At 36.1% G+C, this 23,259-nt stretch overlaps 1 protein-coding gene across 3 annotated transcripts; it reads left to right on the top strand.

Moving 5' to 3' along the window:
* Positions 1-3,528: 3,528 nt before the first annotated feature.
* Positions 3,529-22,673, top strand: LOC119787335 (phosphoribosyltransferase domain-containing protein 1-like). 3 transcript variants are annotated; one of them, XM_038291137.1, is made up of 11 exons: positions 3,529-3,702; positions 3,815-3,880; positions 5,688-5,794; positions 5,861-6,044; positions 10,455-10,520; positions 14,961-14,978; positions 16,536-16,618; positions 16,886-16,932; positions 19,254-19,330; positions 21,800-22,167; positions 22,268-22,673. In XM_038291137.1, exons 1-10 carry the CDS (start codon positions 3,619-3,621, stop codon positions 21,845-21,847), a joined length of 780 nt encoding a protein of 259 aa, XP_038147065.1. In that variant the 5' UTR covers positions 3,529-3,618; the 3' UTR covers positions 21,848-22,167; positions 22,268-22,673. The 3 variants fall into 3 exon arrangements, with proteins under 3 accessions (XP_038147065.1, XP_038147064.1, XP_038147066.1); XM_038291136.1 differs by having other exon boundaries at positions 3,530-3,702; positions 3,791-3,880; XM_038291138.1 differs by lacking the exons at positions 14,961-14,978; positions 16,536-16,618; positions 16,886-16,932; ... (1 more) ...; positions 21,800-22,167; positions 22,268-22,673 and having other exon boundaries at positions 3,532-3,702; positions 3,791-3,880; positions 10,455-10,989.
* Positions 22,674-23,259: the final 586 nt, after the last annotated feature.

The following is a 23,259-nucleotide window of genomic DNA, read 5'->3' as shown; positions in this document are numbered from 1 at the left end:
TTGCATTCATAGAAAATATGGTAAAGTGTGTTTCTTTAGCTCTGGGTTGTATTTGGAGTTTCAGAGAGAAGCTTCTTAATTGTTCAATACATTTTTTTGTCATATTTGTAGAGTATATATATAAATCTAAATGTGTCTCTTAAATCATTAGATGTAATATATATCATATAGATCATTCTGGATGTCTGACAAATCCTTAGAAGGTGTGCTAATAAAACACGACGCTTTAATATCACAACTTGTGGCCAAAACCTGAGCACCAAGGAATGTAAATGTGAAGGGGAGCTGGACTGGAATGTATGATAGCTTTCTAATTTAGAGACGAGGTGGCCGAGAGATTAAAGCCGTGGTTTTCTAATCTGTTGTGCTCTGCACACGTGGGTTTGAATCCCATCTTTTTTGATAAGATGCTCTTCTACATCCTAGTGGTTAGAGCAGTGTGCTTGTGATCTGAGAACGATGCTTGTACCTGGTTTGATCCCCACAGCCTCCACTCTGAGTTCCAGAGCAAAACCCTTAATCCCACACTGCAGGGGATGGGTTAAATGCAGAGAATGAATTTCCCCATTGCGGGACGATAAAGGGATTTACATTTATTTATTTTTTTATTGACATTCCTGTGAGCTGCAGGTGTGGTTACAACTTGTACACTGAACTGTTTGATGCTTTGTCATTTCTTACAAAGATTTAAGGTTTAGATGTATGGTATAAGATATATATTTTTCCCTTTTGGATAAAAACCGAGAAAACTGATCACTTTGTGTTTTCCTATTGAATCATTTCATCTAATTAGATATTTCAAATGTTGCGCTGGTTTATTTCACAAAGGATTCCCAAAAACTGGAGCCCACAGTGAAGATCTAAAACGTGTTTACAGTTAAAGTCATCCCTTTTTAAAATCACTCTTATTTCAATCAAATACCGTGTCAATGTAAGTTGATGCAGTGGAGTATAACCCACACTTAAACTCACTAATTCAAAGACTTTATGATTTTAATCATATATTGTGTAATCTAAAGATAAATGACCTCTAAAAAAATAACAAAAGGATAAGATTCTTCTGATTAGCTCAACTAGATTAACATGCAGATTTTCCTTTAAATTGGACTTTATTTGACTTTAAAAATACAGATTAAAATCCTATTTCCTTTAAAAGACTAAGAAAGATGAAAGTTTGTCATCACTGGTCAGATCAGGGAGGAGACCAAAGAAAATTACAGCGTCCGACATTGTTTTTATAAACGTATAGACCAAAGCAACACTGATTTTAGTGCCCTTTGATCGGTGTTACAGGGTGTTATTACCGCCAGCAGGAATAACAATCTTACTGTATTTAACCTTATCCTTAGCCAGCAGGTTTTTTTTTTATTATTTGAAAAAACTCTATTATTGAGATCTGAAATTAGAGTTCATCCTCGTCAGAATTAATTTTCAGATAGGAAGAATGTTTATTTTAGATATCTAGAAGTAAAAGCACAATATCAATGAATAAGGAAAAAAAAATTAAAAATACATTTTAAAAAAGTTCATTATGACTAGGAAGAAATGCATTTGAGACATCTTGCTTACATACAGTATTCAGTCAAGCTAATAAATGTCAAAATAGCCTGCCATACAGTTAAAAACGCACATTCTTACCAAGACCCTGGGTAAATGTCATGTGGTCTAAAGGAATTAATGGAACAGTTTGCCATGTTGTACTATTGAGAAGTGGTGTAATGGTTAAAGTGACTGCCTTAAATGCATCTTTTTGGTTCAGGACAGATTCGAATCCGGCTGAGGCACTTCCACTTTTCCTATTTTTTTTTTTTTTTTGAGAATATAATATATAAATGTACCCTACTCCACTGTTGTTTTTGATCCATCTCCATGCATTATTTAATGTAAAAATTGTTTCACATTGACATACATTTATGTAAGCTGTCATACACCTTAATTTCCCTTGGGATGAATTACAGAACTGTACGCCACTCTTCATAGTCCTAATTAACATGTATGTGTGTCTATTATCTGCAATGATTCAAACTGAATGTGTACAATGGCTGGACAGTGGTTATGGTTTTGTTTTTCTTTCCTTCTTTTGTTGTTGTTGTCAGGTTCATGTCTTTGTGTAGTTTTTGGAGTGTAGAAATGCTGATGTTGTTTTAGGCTGCAATTTCACAGGAATGTGCAGCCTGCTGACACTTATTTTGATCTGTAGATGGCGCCACACAAACAGTTATGGCAGAGCCCTCAGTATGACAGTTCAGTTTTACTCTTCATTGCCCCAATGGAAGGAAGACATTGCCACATATCGATAATTAATAACTGTTTATGGATGATATGAAAATGGGCAATACTTTAATACAGTCAAAGTTAATAAAATAAACAATGTTATTTAACAATAAAAAAAGAAAATATTGAACAATTAAGTAATAAAACTATCAATATTTTAGAATAAAGGAAAATACACAGCACAAGATAGCAATTAAATCAGGTAAAATAACAGTAATGAGTAAATAAAAACCAATATAAAGAAATATTTTCTAAAAGCCAAGTTAAAGTGTAAGCAGTGAGTGTTTATATATTTAGGGATCTATCTTCTTTAATCATTGAAGGTAAATAGAGTCAGAGGTTTAGACTGCAGCAGAATAAGGCTGAGTCTACCAGATCTGTTTTAACCAGGCTGGTTCAAATGACTCTAGATTGTAAGATAGCAGTAATGGTGTTTAGTTTTTCTGGAATTTTTGTTGATTTTATTTTATTTATTCATTTATTTTTGGGGGGAGGGGGTTAAAACTTTCTTACCCTCACCATTCTAAGCAGTTCTTTCTTATTAAAGTGACATTTCGACCGTTTTCTCATAATAATAAGTCAATTTGTAAAAAAAAAAAAAAAAAAAAAAAGACATAGAACAGTGTTTTTGTCATTGTTATTGCTGTAAAAGTTGCTTTCATGGCAGCATAAAGAATGCCATTGCTAGGAAACTAAGATGCAATCATTACATCACTCCAGCTCTCACTTCATCGCTAAATGACACCCAGCATTAGCTCCCTTGGTTTTATCGTTTTTTTGCAGGTTTCTTTCTCTCAGGTTCTGTGTCTCTGTTTGCCCCTCATATCTTTATGCACATTTACGTTGTTTCCTCCATCAAATGTTTATTTTTAATATACAGCTTCCGGTTTCTGTCTGCGGCAAAAATGCATAGATATAAATAACCGGTGCAAGATATGCCACGTACATTTAGCAGGGTTAAAGTAACACTTTAAGAGTTAAATTTAACACCAATCCCAGTGCATTTGGTCCCAATCTGCATTAGTGTTACATTAACTCTCTACTTAGTGAATGTTGATATAATAATGTACTTTTACACTACATATTTTACATTTAGAGTCCACTGTAGGAAGAAATGACAACTAGAAGCAATAATTACTAGATTTAGAGTTTTGGCCCTGAAAGCTTCCACCCGATATCCACCAACCCACTGCAAGCCAGCTTGGTATCACATGAGGCTGATTACCCAGCCTAAGTCTCCATGGCGGAAACAAAGCTTTTCTTTTACCTAAATGACTGAAGCGTGATCATGCTGCCTGTGTGGCCGGGCAGGCAGGTCTTCTCTACTTAACTCTGGGGAAAAGAATGTTGTTTTCTCTCAGGAGAAAACAACATTTTTTCCTCTTCACTCCACAAGCTGCTGCTGACCACAAAGTAACAGATAAGGAAGTAAAGGCGGATCTTCTTTAACTATCATTTTAAAATAAAAAATGTCAAGATTAGATGAGCTAAACTACTTCCTTGTGTTTTCTCTAAGGATAACAACCCTTTACTCCCACAGCGACTGATTTTTACCATGTCATCTCCAAAGCCGATGGATGATACTAAAGTGAAAAGAGGAATTGTGGTAAGTCACAGGGAGTGTTTGTTACTTTCAAATGTTTTAAATCAGCAGCTATTTAATATTTTCCCTTTAAAGCAGCCAGAATTGATTGTAATCCCTTAAGGTGGTCCTGATCAGTTCCTGGCTTTGTGTGAAGTCAAACTAATTATTTCCAGTGAGACTAAAAACAAAAAGACACCAGAGAAGTCTAGAGTTACAGAATTATGCAGCCGTTTTAGACCTTTTTAGCCTTTATCTTTAGATTTCTTCTTAATAAGCAATCACATTTTTCAAAAAAAATGGAAGAAAATCTTCTTCCTGAGATAAGAAAAAAAAAAAAGAAACTGATAGATTTTTATTTGGAAATATCCTGATATGTATTTCAGATATATCATGCAGGTATTTGGAAGAAACACATGCCCATACCATCACAGGTTCCCCACCGTACTTAACAATGGATGTCAGCTGATTTTTCAGAATTTCACACTGAATTTTAGTTTACATAAATGGTAGAACAGAAATGACTTCTTTGTGTCATGCCTTCCAAACAACATGTGAGCATGTAGGCAGCATAATAGTTGATGCATTTCAACTCTGCAGTTCTCTAATGGTGAGCAGGGAGCCATATTTCTTTTACCGACTGTCCATTAAATCTGCAAACAAGCAAAATTTAACTCTGTATCTGAAAATCCAGTATCTGAAAATGTATTTAATTCCCAATATGACACATAGAGGGGAAATCCTCCACAGATTATTCTCTCTTCCTCTATTTCTTTATTGTAAAAGAAGGAAGTTAAAGTCATGGACTACTGTGTAAAATGCATATTAACTTATTGTTTTATGTAAAGATTGTTATGCAAACCTAAAAAATAATAAGCAGGCCTTTCTGAATGACTAGTTATTAAAATGCTCTGACTATTTTGCAGGTGCCAATAACAAAAATGTCAAGTCTTCTTTTGTTAAATTACCATTAAATTAAATACTGTAATAATTAGATAGTTCTTTGTGCATCTATCAGTGACCTTTCACCCTTCTTTTGACCATCAGAAGGAGCCACATCTTAAGTGTAGCTCTATGCTGGATTTTAAGACCATGCATGGAAGATTTCTGAAGATTTTCTTGACTTGAAAAGGAGGCAGCATGTGTGATTTTTTTTCCCTTCTGGAGACTCGAGTGTTTACTAGTTATTAACTTTTTCAATTACCTGGACTGCCAGCATTACAAGGGTCTTTTTTACAACTTTGCAGCACAGACAAAATGATGCCATGCTTTTGCAATTCAGTGAGTTTCTACTGTGATGGAGCCAAAACTTCCTCAGACCTTCACAATAAACAAGCACTTTAAACTTCAAAAACATTAAAGACTGGAAATAAAAGAAAAAAGAGATCAAGTCTAAAGAACAGCTTGCAGAACCTTTGATCGGGAACGTTTAAAGTGGGTAAAATAAAGCCTGGCAAACTCGAAACCAAAACATTAAGAAATAATCCATTTTTTTTTTAGGATTATTATCTAATTCTTATTCCCTGTGATTATTTTTTGATAAAGCTACTGTAAATCCTTTTTAAAGCACCTCTCGTTTTCACAGAAATCCAACCAATATGGGTTAAAATGTTGTTTAATCTTTTGAGTCATGCTTTTTAAGCAGAAAACCAGCTTACCCTGTACTCTAAAAAAAAAAAAAAAATCATAAAAGTTTTCTTTTAGGATTGTTTCTTTAAGAACCTGCATGAATGTACAACTTTCTAAAAATGAACAAAGATTATTGCGAGGAGCTCAGGTTGGGGTTGTATACCAGCTCCTTGAGTCTGCGTGACTTTGCTGCCTGTTCCAGATCGATGATGACTGGCCTGGCTACAGCCTGGATCTGTTCACCTATCCTGAACACTACCACCATGACATCGAGAACATCTACATCCCTCACGGAGTGATCATGAACAGGTAGGGACAAACATGCTTGAAATGTTTCTTAATCATCATCTTTGGAACGGGATTTCTCCTTTTAAGGATAGAGCGCCTGGCTCGCTACGTCATGGAGGACTTTGAGGACAGCAAGATCATGGTGCTGTGCGTCTTGAAGGGAGGATACAAGTTCTGTGCAGATCTGGTGGAGTTCATCAAGGTTCTTGGACGCAGCTCCAACCGGTACCTGGAGACACGGGTGGAGTTTATCCGCCTGAAGAGCTACTTGGTAGGCAGTCTGCTTTAAACTAGAGATACTCCTCATTATGCAGTGGAGAAATCTTTGTCAGCTGCATAGTTAATAGACAAATGACAGCATAATGGATCACATGTGATTATAGGAACTATAAAAGAAACTGAAATGTTTAAATAGAATCTACGGCCATGGAAAACCCACATCTCAGAAAGGAAAGAGTAGTAAAAATGGCACACCCATTACTGGAGTTGCTCTTGCAGCTGAGTAAAATCTTAAAATGAATGTAGTGACTATTGCAGAGGGGAACTCTCATACAAAGATTTTAATAGAAACTTAAGCTTTAGCTGAAGCTGATTCATTAGGTGGGGAAATTAATACTGCTCATTAATATTAGCAAGTCTGCAAATGTGGAAATACAAGAGAACACGTCCTTCAAGTAGATTCAGGTGCAAACTGTGTGATTATTTTTTAACTTTGATCATGTTTCCTTCGTAAAAAGAAAACTACTGCAAGCTTGAATTGATGGTTTCACCTTCATTGGCACAGATGCCACTTAATCCAGACGACCAAACGACCTGCAAAACTTCAAGCAGAGTCAGAAATTCTGGAGGAAAACCAAAATGTTTTTGTTTCCTCTTCTGCTTTTGCTCTGGCATGAGATGCTCTGCAGGACCTCTGCTTTTAAGATTGACTCTATAATCGTACGGGTAGTAACACCCCAACCCTGCTTTATTATTTATTTATTACTTAAAGTTCATGGCTCTATCAGATTGTTCATAACAATCCCATAGTCTCTTCCAAATAAACTGAGAAGCTGATTTCAGGCCCTTGTCTCCTTCTGTGGCTCATGACCCAGATTTCATCACCATAGGTGAGGATGGAAGCGCAGGTCGACTGTTTAAAAGCTCAGGTCGATCTTTAAAACTGCACATCTGCAGCAGCCGCAGATTTTTTTCCCCACATTTCTTTGTGTGAAGTTATGCAGCTACGTTAAAAAACATTTATTTTTAGGCTTTTTATCCATTTGCATCAGAGCTACTTAAAGCATGGTCTATATGTTTAAATTGTTATATAATAAAACTATCACAGTTACTATTAAATATATAATAATAATAATAAAAACAGCAGTTTTCAGCTTTAACACTATTTCTAATTTTTATGTCCTCAGTTTCTATCAAGGTAGAATTTCTATAAATAGAATTTTAAAAAAGAAGATAACGCAGATAAAGATTCATGAGTTTGCTCATGAACTCAACAGGTAAGACATTTCAGCCTTTGTCCACTAGATGTCACTGTTGCTCTTATTTAGTAAGGGTTTATTTCGGGAAGCCTCAAGGAGGATGCCATGAAAATCCTTCTCATGAGATGTGAAGCGAAATGACACGTGATCCACTAATATAGATGCAACTTTATTAACAAACAAAAAATAAAACAATCATTGGCACACCTAAAAAAAAACAACAAAAAATAAATAAAAAGATGTAATTTAACCACTGTGTAATTTTGAGCGTTGTTACCTGGTTACTGTTATACTAAGGTGTGTTTTGGCACACAGCTAAATTATGTTTCCCTTAGTGTTTTCATTCCTTTTACTCCATTTCCTGCACAAGAGAATTATATATTGAGTTTAGAAGGTGAAAAATAATATTACAGTTGTTTAAATGTTTAAAATTTAACCATGTATATAAAAACGGGATAGAGGACGTGTAAATAAATAGGGTAATTCATCACTTTATTATGTGGTGATATCATAGCGTTTTGCATTCTTCCAGTGTGGCCCTCGGCTTTAGTTCTACAATTGTGTTATTGTTCTTCTGGTACTTCATTCATTTTCGGTCCAGCCCCAGAGCCATTGTATTTACATGACAAGAAACTTCACAAAAAATAAGCTATTTTAAATTGAGTTTCCTGAAAAAGTCCGAATTGACCTATAAAACGTGAAATTAAACCTTTTAAAAGAAGAAAAAGATAAAAGAAAAACTTGCAGAAAAACTGTGATATCTTAGAGCTATTTGTAGGATTTGTTCCCCCGTAGCACTACTATTCAGCCCGTTGATTCAGTTCAATTCAGTTTATTTATATAGCGCCAATTCACAACACATGTCATCTCAAGGCTCTTTACAGTTCAACCAGATCATCCAGTCAAATTGATTCAAAGTTTTCTATCTAAGGAAAACCAGTTGATTGCATCGACTCATTGACTCAAATGCAATCCCTCCAGTGTATTCTCATTATGAGTTCGTATGAAATCGTACGAAAAGTTATGCACCGTAATTTCGCACTTTTTGGACGTTTTTTTCGTCGCATGCGCATCTTACGCCCCTTTCAAGAACATAGAATATAAATTACAATTAGCCCTAACCCTGACCCTAACCCTAACCCTAAGATATAAAACAGCAAGCAACGTAGTTAGAGACATGAATAAGTGATTATTGCACTGTTTTTCCCAGTTTTACGTCCGTCTGCAGATCTGGGTTTTTTTTCTGTCTGCCAGCGCATGCTCACTGATCTGTTTTTTTGAGGAAAAACGTCCAAAACGTACAAAATAGTGTGCATAACTTTTCGTACGATTTCATATGAACTGATAATTAGAATATGTTGATCCCTCACACTAAGCATGCTTGTAGGGACAGTGGAGAGGAAAAACTCCCTTTTAACAGGAAGAAACCTCCAGCAGAACCAGGCTCAGTGTGAGCGGCCATCTGCCGAGGCCGACTGAGGTTCAAGGAGACAGAAGCATAGATACAAAAGGCAGCTGTAAACCAACTCCACAGGCGGCTCCTTCCACACACAGCCAGGCAGACAAGCTCTGAGCCAGCTCCCATGTCAGAGGATGAAGAGAGCACATCGAGCGAGTCTTATACCCCGTTTACACTACCCTTAAAAAACTGAGCCGAGACCGGTCCGAGCTCAGTAACTGAGATAACTTGTCGTGTGTGAACGGAAACAACCTGAACTGAACCGAGATAGACATAACCGGACCGCGCTAACTGCAGACCAGTTCCCGAGGTGGGTTCGGCTTCATCGCCGACTGGCTGAACATGCCGATTCACACTCCATTCCAGAAAGTCGGCTTCCCAAAAGCCGACTTTCTGTCGGCTTCCCAAAAGCCGACTTTCTCAAGTACATCCGCGCAAGGTTGCCGTCTTCGCCTGACCCACCGCAAACACCGAAGTACAGCAATAATAATCAAGCATAACTTTCTGAATGTGACGGGCGCCGCCATTTTGATTTGCTTGATTCCCTCCTCCTTCGTCTTCTTCTTCTTGGGTTTTACGGCGGTTGACAAACAGCGTTTGGTGCATTACCGCCACCAGCTGCTTGAGTCCCTCCTTCAACCCTAGCAGTAATACCGCACATCGTCACTAGGAGGCGAGGAGTCGAGGAGTCGAGATAAATGAGATAAGTGTGACGTGTGAACGGTCGTCAAAACTGAGCTTGGCCTGGTTACCGATCCAAGCTCGCACCGGTCTCGGCCTGGATCGGTTTTTCAAGGGTAGTGTAAATGGGGCTTTAGTCAGAGAAACAGGACTATACTGGAAAAAGAGACCAATTTGGAACATCTATAAACAAAGGTGTTGATGGCAGCAGCACAGCTGATATTTCTCTCCAGGATGGAGTCACAGCCAAACATGAACAGACCAGATGAAGCTACTATGAGAAAAAGCAGAGAGAGCAGAACGTTAGAGATAGAATGAAGTACAATGATGAAAAAGGGGTCCCTATGGCCTCCAGCAGTCTAAGCCTATAGCAGCATAACTATAGAGATAGCTCAGGATAACCTGAGCCACTCTAACTATAAGCTTTATCAAAAAGGAAAGTTTTAAGCCTAGCCTTAAAACTAGACAGGGTGTCTGCCTCACGGACTAAAACTGGTAGTTGGTTCCACAGGAGAGAAGCCTGATAATTAAAAGGATTAATTATTCATTTGTCCTCCGCTATTCCAGTTTAACATTTGGACTGACGCTTAAAGAAGAAAAAGACCGTATTTTGAAAGAAAGTCTGCAGAACTATCTAATTAATTTCTTCTGCTGAAGGTTTCTTCCTGTTCAAAGGGAGTTTTCCTCCCCACTGTCGCTACAAGCATTTGTGGTGTGAAGAATTGCTGAAGAGTCAATGAGTCGATGCAGTCATTTGGTTTTCATTAGATAGATTGAATCAATCTGACCGTATGATCCGGTTGAATTGTCTTTGTAAAGTGCCTTGAGATGACGTGTTGTGAATTAATGCTATAATGATCAATTAAAGTGCATTGAATTTTAAAAAAGCACTAGAAGGTTTGTTTGCTGTTTTCATATCGTTTTCATATTTTATGTAAAATTAAGTTTCAGATGTTAGCTTGTGGAACCTTTTATAAAAACAGCTGACCTTTAAAAAATAAATCAAAAGCTGTTAGCAGTGACTCACTAACTATAAGCTATTTTGTTTTTTCTTCCCGCCTAGAATGACCAATCAACAGAGGACCTGCACATCATCGGAAGCAGTGATCTATCTTTTCTACGTGGAAAGGTGTGTAATTGTGCATATTTTACCGTCTCAGTTCCTCTGAGAATAAAACCTCCGCCTGAAGGGGGCCTTGTTAGTCTATTTGGACCCTGGATTCACACATGTTTAAAAAGTATGGAGAGGAACAGTATTGCATTGGAGTAATTCACAGTCCAGTATTGGTATGGGAAGACACTACAGTGTGTGGATATTATTTAGATAAGAACACTGAATTCCCTTAATTTCCTCATCTACATTTTTCAAAACCACATTTTTCAGAAAGATTTGATCTGTTTTTAACAGCATTATGGAACATTGTATATGTCTGAGCAACTTTATTAAGGTGATTGCTGCCTCTATGGGCTGAAGGATGTAAGGAATGTCAGATGCTTGGAGAAAATATTATAGAGGACATTCAGATTTTTTTTGCCCTTCCATTTCTCCTAACTTTTATTTTCAACAAATAAAAGAATTTGTAAAAAAAACTTTGAAATTAGAGTCTGAATAAATATAAGATATGAATAAAATCCCCAGGAATTCTCAAAAAGGTATCCAATGGCATTTGGGCTGACCAGGAAAAACACTCTCTATTGCTACATTTATGAATGTAATGCTAGAGGCTAAATAACAATAATCAGTCAAATAATAATAATCAGACTTTTCCGGGAATAAAAATGTCCTTTAAAAGCAAAATTACAGAGCATTTTAGTCCTGAGGTGTTGTGTCAGGACAAATTCATGAAATAGGGCAGAAATAATGCAAAGTCAGCAAAATATGAGCACAAATATGCCTACAATGAAGGCTCCTGTGGCTAAAAGCAGAAAGGTTGACACCATCATATGTCAGAAAATGTTGACTATTTACCTATTTAATCAAATAAAAGAGTTAGCCATTTATAGAAGGGAATTCATAAACTAAAGCATGAAAAGGGGGAGATTGGAACGGATAAACAAGCTTCTTTCCTCTGCATGCAAGTATTTTCAGTGACGATGGTACTTTAAAGGCGCTCCGATGATGACTAGTTAGGGTGAGTGTGCAGATTCTTGGTGTTATGTGGACTGAATGTTGGCATTTTGGCCACATTTTGACAACTTCCTGCTGCGTGTGACCTTTTAAAAACAAAACACTTAGGTGGCGACTTTTCTGCATGACTGCTGAGGTCAGTTTCTTCTTTATATATATATATATATATATATATATATATAAAAATCCAGAAATCACAATATATGTCTTTTTTTAACTATTTATTTGAATTATACAGCTGCAAATAAGCATTTGAAAACCTGACAAAAGCAATGTTAATATTTGGTACAGTAGCCTTTGTTTACAATTACAGAGGTCAAACGTTCGCTGTAGTTTTTCGCCAAGTTTGCACACACTGCAGGAGGGATTTTGGCCCACTCCTCCTCACAGATCTTCAGTTTAGATCACTCAGGTTTCTGGGCTGTCGCTGAGAAGCACAGGGTTTGAGCTCCATTCAAAGATTCTCTATTGGGTTTAGGTCTGGGGACTGGCTAGGCCACGACAGAAGAACCTTGATAATCTTCTTCCAGAACCACTACTTGGTTATTCTGGCTGTGTGCTTCACAGTAGGGATCTTTTTGGGATGATACTCATCATTCTTGTTCCTTTAACTATGGAATTATGAGTAAACAGTTCTATTTTGGTCTCTTCTGACCACATGACTTTCTCCCATAACTCTTCTGGATCATCCATTAAGACGGGCCTTGACATGTGCTGGTTTATACATGGGAACCTTCAGTGCCATGGATGATTTCAAACCAATACATCTTAGTGTATTACCAACAGTAACCATGGAAACAGTGGTGCCAGCTCTTTTCAGGTCATTGACCGCTCCTTCCATGTAGTTCTGGGACGATTTCTAGGATAATTGAGACCCCACAAGGTGACATCTTGCATGGAGTCCTAATCTGAGGTAGATTGACAGTCTACCTCAGATAATGATTCTAATGATTCCAGCCTTGTAGAGGTGTAAAGCTTTGTCTCTAGGGTCTTTGGACGGCTCTTTGGTCTTGGCTACTTCTTACTGATTGTATGGGTTGGACAGCTGTCTTTATGCAGCTAACGACCTCAAACAGGTGCATCTAATTTAGGATAACAAATGGCGTGGAGGTGGACATTTTGAAACCAGAGTAACAGATCTTTATGGGTCAGAATTCTAGCTGATAGACAGATGTTCAAAAACTTATCTGCAGCTGTATCATAGGCTACAAATAAATAGTTAAAAACTCATATATTGGGATTTCTGGATTTTTTTCTTTAAATTAAGTCTCTTACAGTGGAGATGCACATACCCCTCCATAATTTTTAAGTGGGAAATTTAGCAAAATGGCAGGGTGTTCAAATACTTATGTTCCTTACTGTATATAACCATATATCAGTTATTTGTTTCCAGCTTTGTTATGATAACACAGCTGCAATTAAATCTTCCTTCTCCTTTTGCTATCTTTGTTAACATAAAGCATAACATAACAGCAGCACAGCTATCTGCCACAAAATGTACAAAGAAGCATTTTGAATATTAAGAGACATTGATTTGAAAATGTCTAAATCATTACTTTGCTTGCATATAATCTTTTTATCGCTTAAAGACAAAACATAAAAAAAAATACCAATCTTTAGTACATTATCTGTTCTTTTTATTTATACCAATGCTAAAGTTAGCTCTGTAGCGCTAGGCACTACAGATATGTTAAAACTTTCAAAAAGCCCTTTTTTTTTAATATTCTACTTATTTTTATCGATATATCTGGTAATGCAGAAAAACAACTGTACATAACACAGCTAAAATCGATTCTCAACTTGTTTTGTATTTTGTTTAAGTTAGCATTAGCACTGTAGCCCAGCTAGCTCGGGCAAACAGGATTTATAACCTCCAGGGTTTTGCTATCCCTTAGCAAAAAGTAGTACACTTGAAGTAAATTCTATAAAGAATACTTAAGTATAAGTTTAGAAAGTATACCAAACAATGTACTTTTAGTGTACTTGAAGTATTACTAAAGTAATACTTCTTCGAACTAAATTGGGACATTTTTAAGTTTACTACACTTAAAGTATACTTTAGTAAATAATAAAGTAAACAATAGTATAGTCAAGTACACTTGACTATACTAATGTTAAGTATATGAAATATAGTTTAGAATAAGTAAACTCTAAGTGCACAGCCTGATTTTAAGTATGAAATTAGTGCACTTTTAGTATACTTGAATAAACTACTTTTTGTTAAGGGATGACCCAATGGCCTCATAAGGTTGTTTATGCTCCACAGAAAAAGAAAATCAATCAGTAGATATCAGATCTCTATAAATTGTTTGTGTTTACACACAAGCTGACAAACAGTAAGCAAAGTAAATTGTCTTGCAGTCTCTACTGAGACTTCTGCCCCAGTGACCCCAATAAGTGGGAAACGAAAAGTACAAACAAAAAAAGCACTGCAGTGGTACGAGTTCCTCAGCAAAGTTGGAGAAGAAGCTGTTTTCAATTTTTGCCAGTTCTTTAAATGTAAGACAGAAACTGGTGGGATAGTTTATGATCTGTCTATCATACAAAACAGCAAATTCCTGCCTAATCTCCATTTTTAATTAATAGCTGCAACACTGAAAATACAAAAACTGGCAGGATAATAGTCAGAAAAGCACTTTTTCTATGGTTCTATTTGACTGTTTATTAATGGTCAAGCTGAATACTTTTCAAATTGCACATGTAAACACCATTATAAAATGTCAGCTGGATTAATCACATGGTGGCATTTCTTGTGACACACTAAAGCAATAGATTATTGCTACTGCAATGGATCTATGCAGTAATACATCTTTATAAGTCAAATTTAAGTGTTTTATTGTTTTGCAGCCCTCATGTGCTTCTTTTTAGAATGAAAAATCATGAGATTCCTGCCAAGAATCTACAAAGACTCTTAAATCCTTAACAAATACAGCATGCAGTAGGACAGGGGAGAGTTTCTGTGTTTGCTTTCACTTGGCCCTATCAGTCTATTGTGTCCAAGTGTTTTGTAAAAGTTTTCAGGTGCGGACTAAAGGAAAAATTGGCTGGCTGTCTGCATTCTCACTGACCACTCTCCCGTAACCATAGTCACGCTCACAAAGAGTCCTCACAGCCAGAAGAACAAGAATTCATCTGATCCCCAGAGGCAGCAGCAGCAGCAGCGGGGCAATCGGGCAATACCCGGACGCTCTGGAGACTTCTGGTCATTGTAGAGAACAGATGTTTCATTAGTGTGCTCAACAAAAAGAGTTGTCTGTGTTTCTGTGTTTTTTTCATGAAAGGGAGTGTGGATGCTGCCAACTTTGTTGCTATAGAAACCCCTCTCTAATAAACCCATGGAAACAGCTTTGCCTTAATTGACGCTTTGCTTGAACAATGTGACGATTCAAAGGTGATGATTTATTGATGTCTTTTAACCTTTTTCTTTTGCATGTGATCAAGAGTGTGCTGATTGTTGAGGTGAGTGTTTTTATTCCCCTTTATGAATGCAAATATATTCTTTTGTTATTTATTGGGTAACTTTGGAATCATTTACTTCAATGTTTTTGCCTTTAAGGTTATTTTCTGGTTTTAAAGTGTTCTTGATTTAAGTATTAACTTTTTTTTATTAGTTTTTTTGAATAGCAAACAAAGGCAACAAAGATCAAACGCCACTACCGGCAAATATGTGAATTTGCAAACTCAAAAGGACTAGGCTGAATTTTACAGAACTTATAAAAAACCCACCCCTGACTTCTCATACATGAAGCTGCAGTTTGATTTTCACCTTACAAAAGCTATTTACAGTTTAACTCTTGTTAGTGGACATTGCTGAGGAACAGACTTGTTTGTTAAGTTTTATGTTCACCGTTTTATGTTTACGTTTATGCATTAAGCAGATGCTTTTATCCAAGGCGACTTACAAAGTAGACACAAGGTTACAGTTATCATTTTGCACAAAAAGGGGATTTTTTTTTTCTGTCCGAGTCTTCCTTTGTTAGTTCCTAAAACTCTGCCAAAACTGGGACCAGAAATATCCATAGATGAGTCTGAACGCACTGACACGTAGCAGTAGACATGCTGGTCTGTCATGCTGTTTACAGCAATAAGTGCTATAAAATCTGACGTTATCCTATGAAAAGTGTCATTATCAATTGAATGCGAATATGTTCTGTGTGTGTTGCTCATCATTCTCAGTGTACGTCATTCTCGTTCACGTTCATTACTTTAAAACTGATCCATTCGGTTCAAAGTTCACTAAAAATATTAACTTATTCAGTGAACACATTCATGCACAACACTGTTGGGTACTCACTCTACCCACCTCTGCTAAAATCCAATGCAAACAAAGGCCATCAGCCTCCCGTTTATTAAACTTGGTCCACCTATTCCTGGTTTAATCCCAGCATAAAACTGTTTTGTTAAGGTAGAGAACAAAAAGCCCCACGAGGACAAAGGATCACAGCAGTTAGGTCAGGGTTGAACGTTGTTGATGCAGTTATGTGTTCTAAAAAAATTATCCGTACACTTAAGCTGATAGGATCAGAGAAGCAAGTCGAAGGGCCGATGCTAACCGTGGAGGAGCTACAGAAAACTACAGATTAGATGAAAAATAATACTGTTAACTGGGCCAACAAAATGCTTTTATTTATTGAATTGGGTAAAAAAAATCACTTGTTAAAAAAAAAAAAACTTAAGACCACCATTCTATTCATGAAGCATCGGTGAAAACTGGATAATGTTGTAGGAATGTGTTACTTCAGAAACAGGCTGGTAAGAGTGGATGCCTAAATACTTTAAATTCTGTTCATGAGTGACCTAAAACCACATGAACTAGAGATCTTAAACACATTAAGAAACGGTAGCACAACTTGAAAATTGGTGACCTTTGAAATGTGGAACTTTTCCAAGAAATAAGAAACTTTCTGGAAAAAAAACAACATATGTCATTCTTGTATCTTGTTATCTCTGGTGTCCAATGATCCACATCCCTCCCTCCTTATTGCTCCGACTTCCTCTGCTCTTTCCTTCCTTCAGGCCATAGTCGACACAGGAAAGACTATGAAGGCTCTTCTGAAGCATGTGGAGACCTTTGAGCCCAAGATGGTCAAGGTCGCAGGGTGAGCCGTCCTTTCACTCGTTCAACTTTTTTCCACTGTAAGGGAAATACCGAGCGCATGATGAGCAGGAGTACAAGATATCACTTGTCTGCGGTCACTGCCTTGTGTCTTTAGGCAGTTTTCAGACATTCCCAAAGATCAGAAACAAGATTATCATCTGGTTGCACACATAGTTTATGGCAATGGTTTCCTTTAAAAACTCCTTCAGTAAAAGAAATTAAAAACTCCTTAATTAAATGACTGAATTAATTGATTGTTTTGTTTCAGTTTGCTGGTGAAGAGGGTCTCTAACATGGCTGATAGTTTCACAGACTGTAAGTATTTTCTTGTTCTATATCCTGTCATTATTTCAGTTTGCCCATACCATTGACTTCTGCAAACAATACAGTTAGTAAAAATAATTTTGATTAATTCTATGTTTTTATAGATGCCTCCTAAATATTAGAAAGTCTAACCAGGACAGTGTTTAGCATCAAGGTGTTTTTTCCACCCATCCATGTCTGCTTCAAATCCAAAATGATGGTTGCCATAAGATGGTCACATAGCGGCCTGCAGGGAATTTTGTGCTTCTAGTAAAATTGTTATCAGCTGTATCCAGGGGTGGAGCTAGATGGGGGCCAGGGGCACCACCCATGTGGCCACCCCTGCCATTTTATTCCCTCTAATACAGACGGTGGCAGTAATACTCTCAAATACAATATTCAAAACGTTTTAATTTTTCATATATTAACAATTACTTGACAACAAAAGCAATGTGGTTAATTATGCACATCAATATACTAACATTAAAGATGATAATTCATGCTCTTTTCAGAACTAGATTTTGTGTTATAGGGGATAAAGAGAAAATGATGTGTCTCTGAAAGTCATCTAGGAGGCTTCAGTGAAATCATAGATACATAACTATTTTAATAAAAACTTAATAATCATTTTTTGTAGATATTAGTACTTGTAAATATCAATTTTATGCAGAATAATTGTTGATAAAAGTAGGTAAGTAATGACAAAGGAAGATATGTTTGCCCCAGAACTCAAACCTGAAAGAATTTTATCCACTATACCTTATATCTAGAAAGCATGGATGTTTAAATATAATTGTCCATTTGTTAGCAAAGGCTGTAGGAAAGTATAGTTTGTCTTTATTTAGAAAATATGGATGTGCTTGTTAATTTTCCTGTTGCAATAGTGTAGATTGACCCTGAGGTTCTGGCGCCGATCCACTTTGGGCCACCCCTCAGTGTACATTGGTTATTGCCTGGCCACCCTTATAAAAACGTTCTGGCTACGCCTCTGGCTGTACCCTGCAGCTTGGAAATATCAGCGTTAATAACTGCAATCACAGCCTCTCATGTGCAGCGTGCTTCCGTTTAAACAACAAGCCTTCTCTGTTTTTTCAACAACCTCTTACAGTAGATGTTCTGATACATTTGATAGATTTAGTTTTATTCTCAGAACCATTGGACCTTTTTTAATTATTTCCACTCAAGCATTTAACAGTTTTAATTCATAACATTTATACAGTTTATAAAATATATAAAAAATCAGATATGATGAAAAAAAATGACAAAGTCCTGTTTGTCAGAGTAAAGCTTTGTTCTGATGCCAATGTTCCTCAGGGCTGTGTATTCTGACAACCACATTTTCATTCTTTAGTCTGAATAATGTGATGCAAACATTTAAGCTCTGTTTTTTCCTTTGGCTGAGGATAGTATGGATTTGTCAGTTAACTCTGAAATTTCAGACCTAAGTTTGTTTTGATTTATCATTTTATTTGGCAGATATGATCTTTAAAATACTTTATATTTTCAAAAAAAGATGCTATGTGTTAGATTTAGCTAATTTCCATCTGCCGTTCCTGGGCAACATTAAAATACACATTATACTGTACATTACATTTGTTCAACATGGTTAACATTTCTAGTTTAATAAGAGAACAGGATCACCTTAAAGATTGAAACTTTACTTTGATTGCACAAATGTAAGCAAACAAAAATTTTCAATATAGATCTTTACCAACATTGTAGCTATAAGCCTCAGATGTGTGTCAGTTTTCCAAATAGTAGTGATTTTATATCTAGTCATTCCCATTTCATCCCAAACTGGTGTCATTCCTAAACCATAAAAATAAATATTTTATAGATATTAAATTCTGGGCTATCAGCTAGTTACTAAAGAGCAGCCTTTTTAAGATGTAGTTTTCTTGCCAGCAAAACCAGCTTCAGTATAAGGTTCATTTAATGGGTTTATATAACAGTTATCTAAAGTTAATTGGAGTTTGTTATGTAATAAAATTACATTAAAATTGGGTTGAAATATTCTTGTCTTTTTTTTTTCCTCTGGCGTAACAATTCTATAGAACTTCTCATCTTTTTCAGTAATATTAATTGCTGTCAGAGATAATTTTACAGAACTTCTACCAACACAACATTTGGAAGAATTGCAGGTGTAAAGATATTTCTTCACACAGATAATTTTTTAAACCTAATGCTTTGTTACACTTAGTTTCTCTACTTCTCAAGGTATTAATTTAAAATCATGGTGAATCAATGAGAAATAAAATGTTGGGTTTCCAGTTATACAGATAATGTGTCGCTCATCCTGACACCTTTATGCAAACATCTGTTTACTTTTGCAGATGTTGGATTTGAAATTCCCAATCGATTTGTGGTCGGCTACGCCTTGGACTACAATGAGTACTTCCGTGACCTGAATGTAAGTCCTGAGGTTGTTGCTGCTGCTAACCTCATGAACTTTTGAAGAGCTGTAGAGAATAGGAGATGAAAGAGGCGGGGTGGGAGAGTAAACACGGTAAATCAAAGAGATGCTCTCCTCTTTGTGAAACCTAAACTCACCCAACAGGTATCCTCCCTGTCTGAGGAGGTTTTACGTGAAGGCAAAGCAGCTGCAGGCTTTTTATATCAGTGATTTAGATGTAACTGTGGGAAAAGGTTTGGCAGAGGATTTTTAACAGGTTGAAAGACAAAGAAATCAAAAAGCGGTGGATAGAATCTGCTGCTGAACTCTGGACTCAGCATTATTTTATCATCAGGGCCAATATCAGTGGCATCTCTCTCAGCCACTCTTCATACTTTAGATGAACAAAGCATTAAATAAGTAATATTTATCTATAAATTACTCCTTTTCTTTGAATCAGAAAGCCATGTGCAGAAATGACAAACACTATTACCGTAAGCAGAATAAGGCTAAGTAAATAAAACAGCTATATAACAACTTGATAGTGAAAAAAAGGACCTGGCTTATCAAAAACTGTAATCTGTGGTTATTTGTTCTTTATTATTTTGGTGTCTAGTTAAGGCCTGTCTAAGAGGGCTTTATTCAAGACAAAATCTGCTGTATGGAGATATTCAATTTAATTAAAAAGTACTTTATTGCTCCCTAAGGAAAATTAAATGTTGTTGTACCTCATAGGTGTTTCTAAATGGGCTGTTGTAGATGTTAATATTCAATATTTTCAATTATGAAAATAAAAGTAACTGAAAAAAACATCACTCCCAACTGTGACTGAGGAAAAACATTTTTTTAAAAGACTATCTGATAGCTGATATCTGTTACTCAGGAATGCAAAATAAGATCATGATATTCTGTTCAATAAGAATTTGAAATATAGCACTTAATACAGCTGATCTTTTCTATATTTTGCTGAAAGAACTTATTAACATTTTATTTTTAAAAAGCTGTTAACTTTTAAAAATAAGGATTAGGGCCACTGAAAAAAAAAAAAAGTTAACTGATTTTTTTTATTTTTTTTTTCAGTATATTATCAGTTATTTTGAGATTAAAGTCAGAATTCTGAGATTAAAGTCAGAATTCTGAGAAAAAAGTCAGAATTCTGACTTTTTTCCCATGTGAAAACTGGGACTGGGAATTGAATTAAAATGTAAAAATCAGATTACTTTTTTTTTTTTTTTTCAGTGGCACTAATCCTCTTCCGTATATTTCTGTGGAAAACTGTCAGTGTAACTTAGAGGCATTACAGAGTTTTCTATTTATACTGCCACCTGTGGCCAAAGCACAGAACTGCAGCAGTCTTCTCATTCTCTTAGCTTGCTCTTCTACTTAACTTTTTTTCTTTACATTTTTCACCTTACCTGCTGTTGCCATCGCTGTCTGAGTCTAGCTTAATGCCAGTCACTTCTCAGTATCCACTAAATCCATCTTTGATTGTTTGCTAGGTGGGATCTATTTAATATGGATGTGCTTGATGTTGAATCTTTGACCCAAAGTACATTCTGGGAAAATAGGCTACAGCTTATAGATGCATCGGTGTTGAACTACTGAGGTGTCAGTCTGCTCATCAAAAAAAAAGAAAAAAAGCTATTTTAAAGATATCATACCTTTAGAATCTGACTGGGGCTAATGTCTGTAGGACACACCAAATAAATAAACAACCTGCATGCCTCATGTTAAACTTTCAGACTGTCAGATGATGCAGCAACTGCCTAATAAGGCCAACCTCTGAACTCTAAATTGGGTGATTTTTTTTCTGATCAACCATTCCAAAAAATAAATAAGTAAAACGATAAACGGAAATTTAATATATGTTTACTTAATAATGCATTTTTTCCAACATTCCCTCATTTTATCCTAATTCCTGTTCATTAAGTGGAGGTTAATGTTCTTCCTTCCAAACTTTCAGGTTGGGTATAAGTCAGTATAAATCATTTTCAGTTTTGCCATAGCCCTGATATTCACCTTTAGTTGGTGTGAAAGGGCTTACCTACCTCCCAGAACTGTATGTCCCGTGTACAGTATGTGCTGCATGCTTGGCCTGTATGTGGCTGTTGTGCACGTTTGAGGGGGCTTATCTCATTGGGAAAGTTTGAAAAACTGACCTGTGGAATGTGGAGGTTTGGAATCTCATTATCAGCCTGAGCTGAAGTTCACCCTCCTATCTGTCCTCATCCCACCAAAGAAGTATGAATCAAACCCACTGGGACTCCCAGAGTGAGATAAATGAATGTCCCTTATCGTTATAGATTGCATTTCCAGCTTTCAAATAACTCAAGGTCTTATGCAATTTATTCCTATATATGGAGCACATAATGTTCTGCTTAAATGTATAAATGGAATGTTACTATCTATAGAGCAATATAAATGCTATTAATTTAACATTATTTGGCACAAACTAATCATTCCCTCACTGACCTCTTCTTTTTTCAGCATATCTGCGTCATCAGCAAAACTGGAAAGATGAAATACAAGGTTTAGAGAATTAAAACGATCCATTATGCTTTGTTTTAACAGAGCATCATAAACGTGTCAACCTTTTTCTGCAGTGTTACAGGTGTTTTCTTTTTTGTAATTTAATCTTTTTTTTTTTATTACAATTATCCATGCACTTCAAACGGATTCTGTTTGTTGACCGGTTTTATGCTTTGCTTTAAAAAAAAATGTGCTACTCAGAGACATTCACAGAAAAGATGTGCAGAGGTTGATAAAAATGCAAAGATTCAAATATCTAATACCTCATAATGTATGTATTTATTTAGGCCTTTGTAGCTCAATATGTTTCTGTGTGAGATTGAGAAGTTATATATATATATATATATATATATATATATATATATATATATATATATATATATATATATATATATATATATATATATATATTATTCTACAGGTCAGGCAGTTACTTCATGATTATTGATTAAACAAGGAGCAGAACAAAAAGCAAAATAGATTAAATCTATGAGGGGGCAAATACTTTTAATTTTTTTCCCCAGCCACATATTTGTAGAATTGAGTTTGATACGATAAAGACAAAGAGGAAGAAAGAAAAGCTGCTCATAACAGGAGGACATCAGTGACAGATGGAGGGAGCTTATGGACCTTGGCATCCTCACCTTTGGATGATGCCCACTCTGACTCATGGAAAACATAGTGGGTGTTGCCTTCTGGGGAGTCTTTAAGCATTTTAAATGCTTGTTCCAACTTTTAGTGGAATTAGAATATCTTCAACTGCTAACAACATAAAGCCATCCATTTTGCTATGTTTTATATTCTGTTAAGAGTAATAAAAGGTATGTTTCTATTTCTTTCTCTTTGTTTTTTTCTGCGGTCATTGGAGAAAAGAATGAAGGAGCTAAAATGAAAGCAAACCAACAAACCAGAGGTGGTCGATGGGCCAAAACACACTTGATCCGATTTGGCATCCGATCCATCAGGAAAAGCGGGTTGTATAACATCTGCAGTAATTAGAAAAGCCCTTTGCTCCAAGGCGGTGACTTAGCCATGTCAGAAGCTGAGGAATGTGTAGAGGACAGGATGTCTCGCAGCTGAGGCATGAACTACGATGAACAGAGCCTCTTCCAGTGTGCACTGTTTGAAACAAAAAATCACCTGTAACAGAAAATGTTCAACCACTAATAGCAGCATTAAGGTGTTTTTTTTGTGACAAAATACTGCAGAACTAAAAAAAAAAAATCATATATGAAAATGCAAACAAAAACAGGAAAGAACTGTAAAATTAAAATCGCACCGCATAGGACCAGTTTAAACTGTTTATATGCAAAAAAAGGTTTATTTTGGGGTAAATTAACCAATGTTTTCTTAACCCTTCTTAACCATCCCCAAGGAACAATATTCCACATGCATTCATTTAGATGTTTATCTGCTTT

This window comes from Cyprinodon tularosa, unplaced genomic scaffold (genome assembly GCF_016077235.1).
Source record: "Cyprinodon tularosa strain WSP-4 unplaced genomic scaffold, ASM1607723v1 ctg294, whole genome shotgun sequence".
Classification (NCBI taxonomy): Eukaryota; Metazoa; Chordata; class Actinopteri; order Cyprinodontiformes; family Cyprinodontidae; genus Cyprinodon; species Cyprinodon tularosa.
This window is presented reverse-complemented; position numbering and strand designations above follow the sequence as displayed.

Coding starts and splice junctions, on each gene's coding strand:
- LOC119787335 (XM_038291136.1), top strand. CDS start 3,619: ATGTTGTTTTCTCTCAGGAGAAAACAACATTTTTTCCTCTTCACTCCA. Junction 6,045..10,454: donor TCCGCCTGAAGAGCTACTTG/GTAGGCAGTCTG, acceptor CTTCCCGCCTAG/AATGACCAATCAACAGAGGA. Junction 19,331..21,799: donor AGTACTTCCGTGACCTGAAT/GTAAGTCCTGAG, acceptor TTCTTTTTTCAG/CATATCTGCGTCATCAGCAA.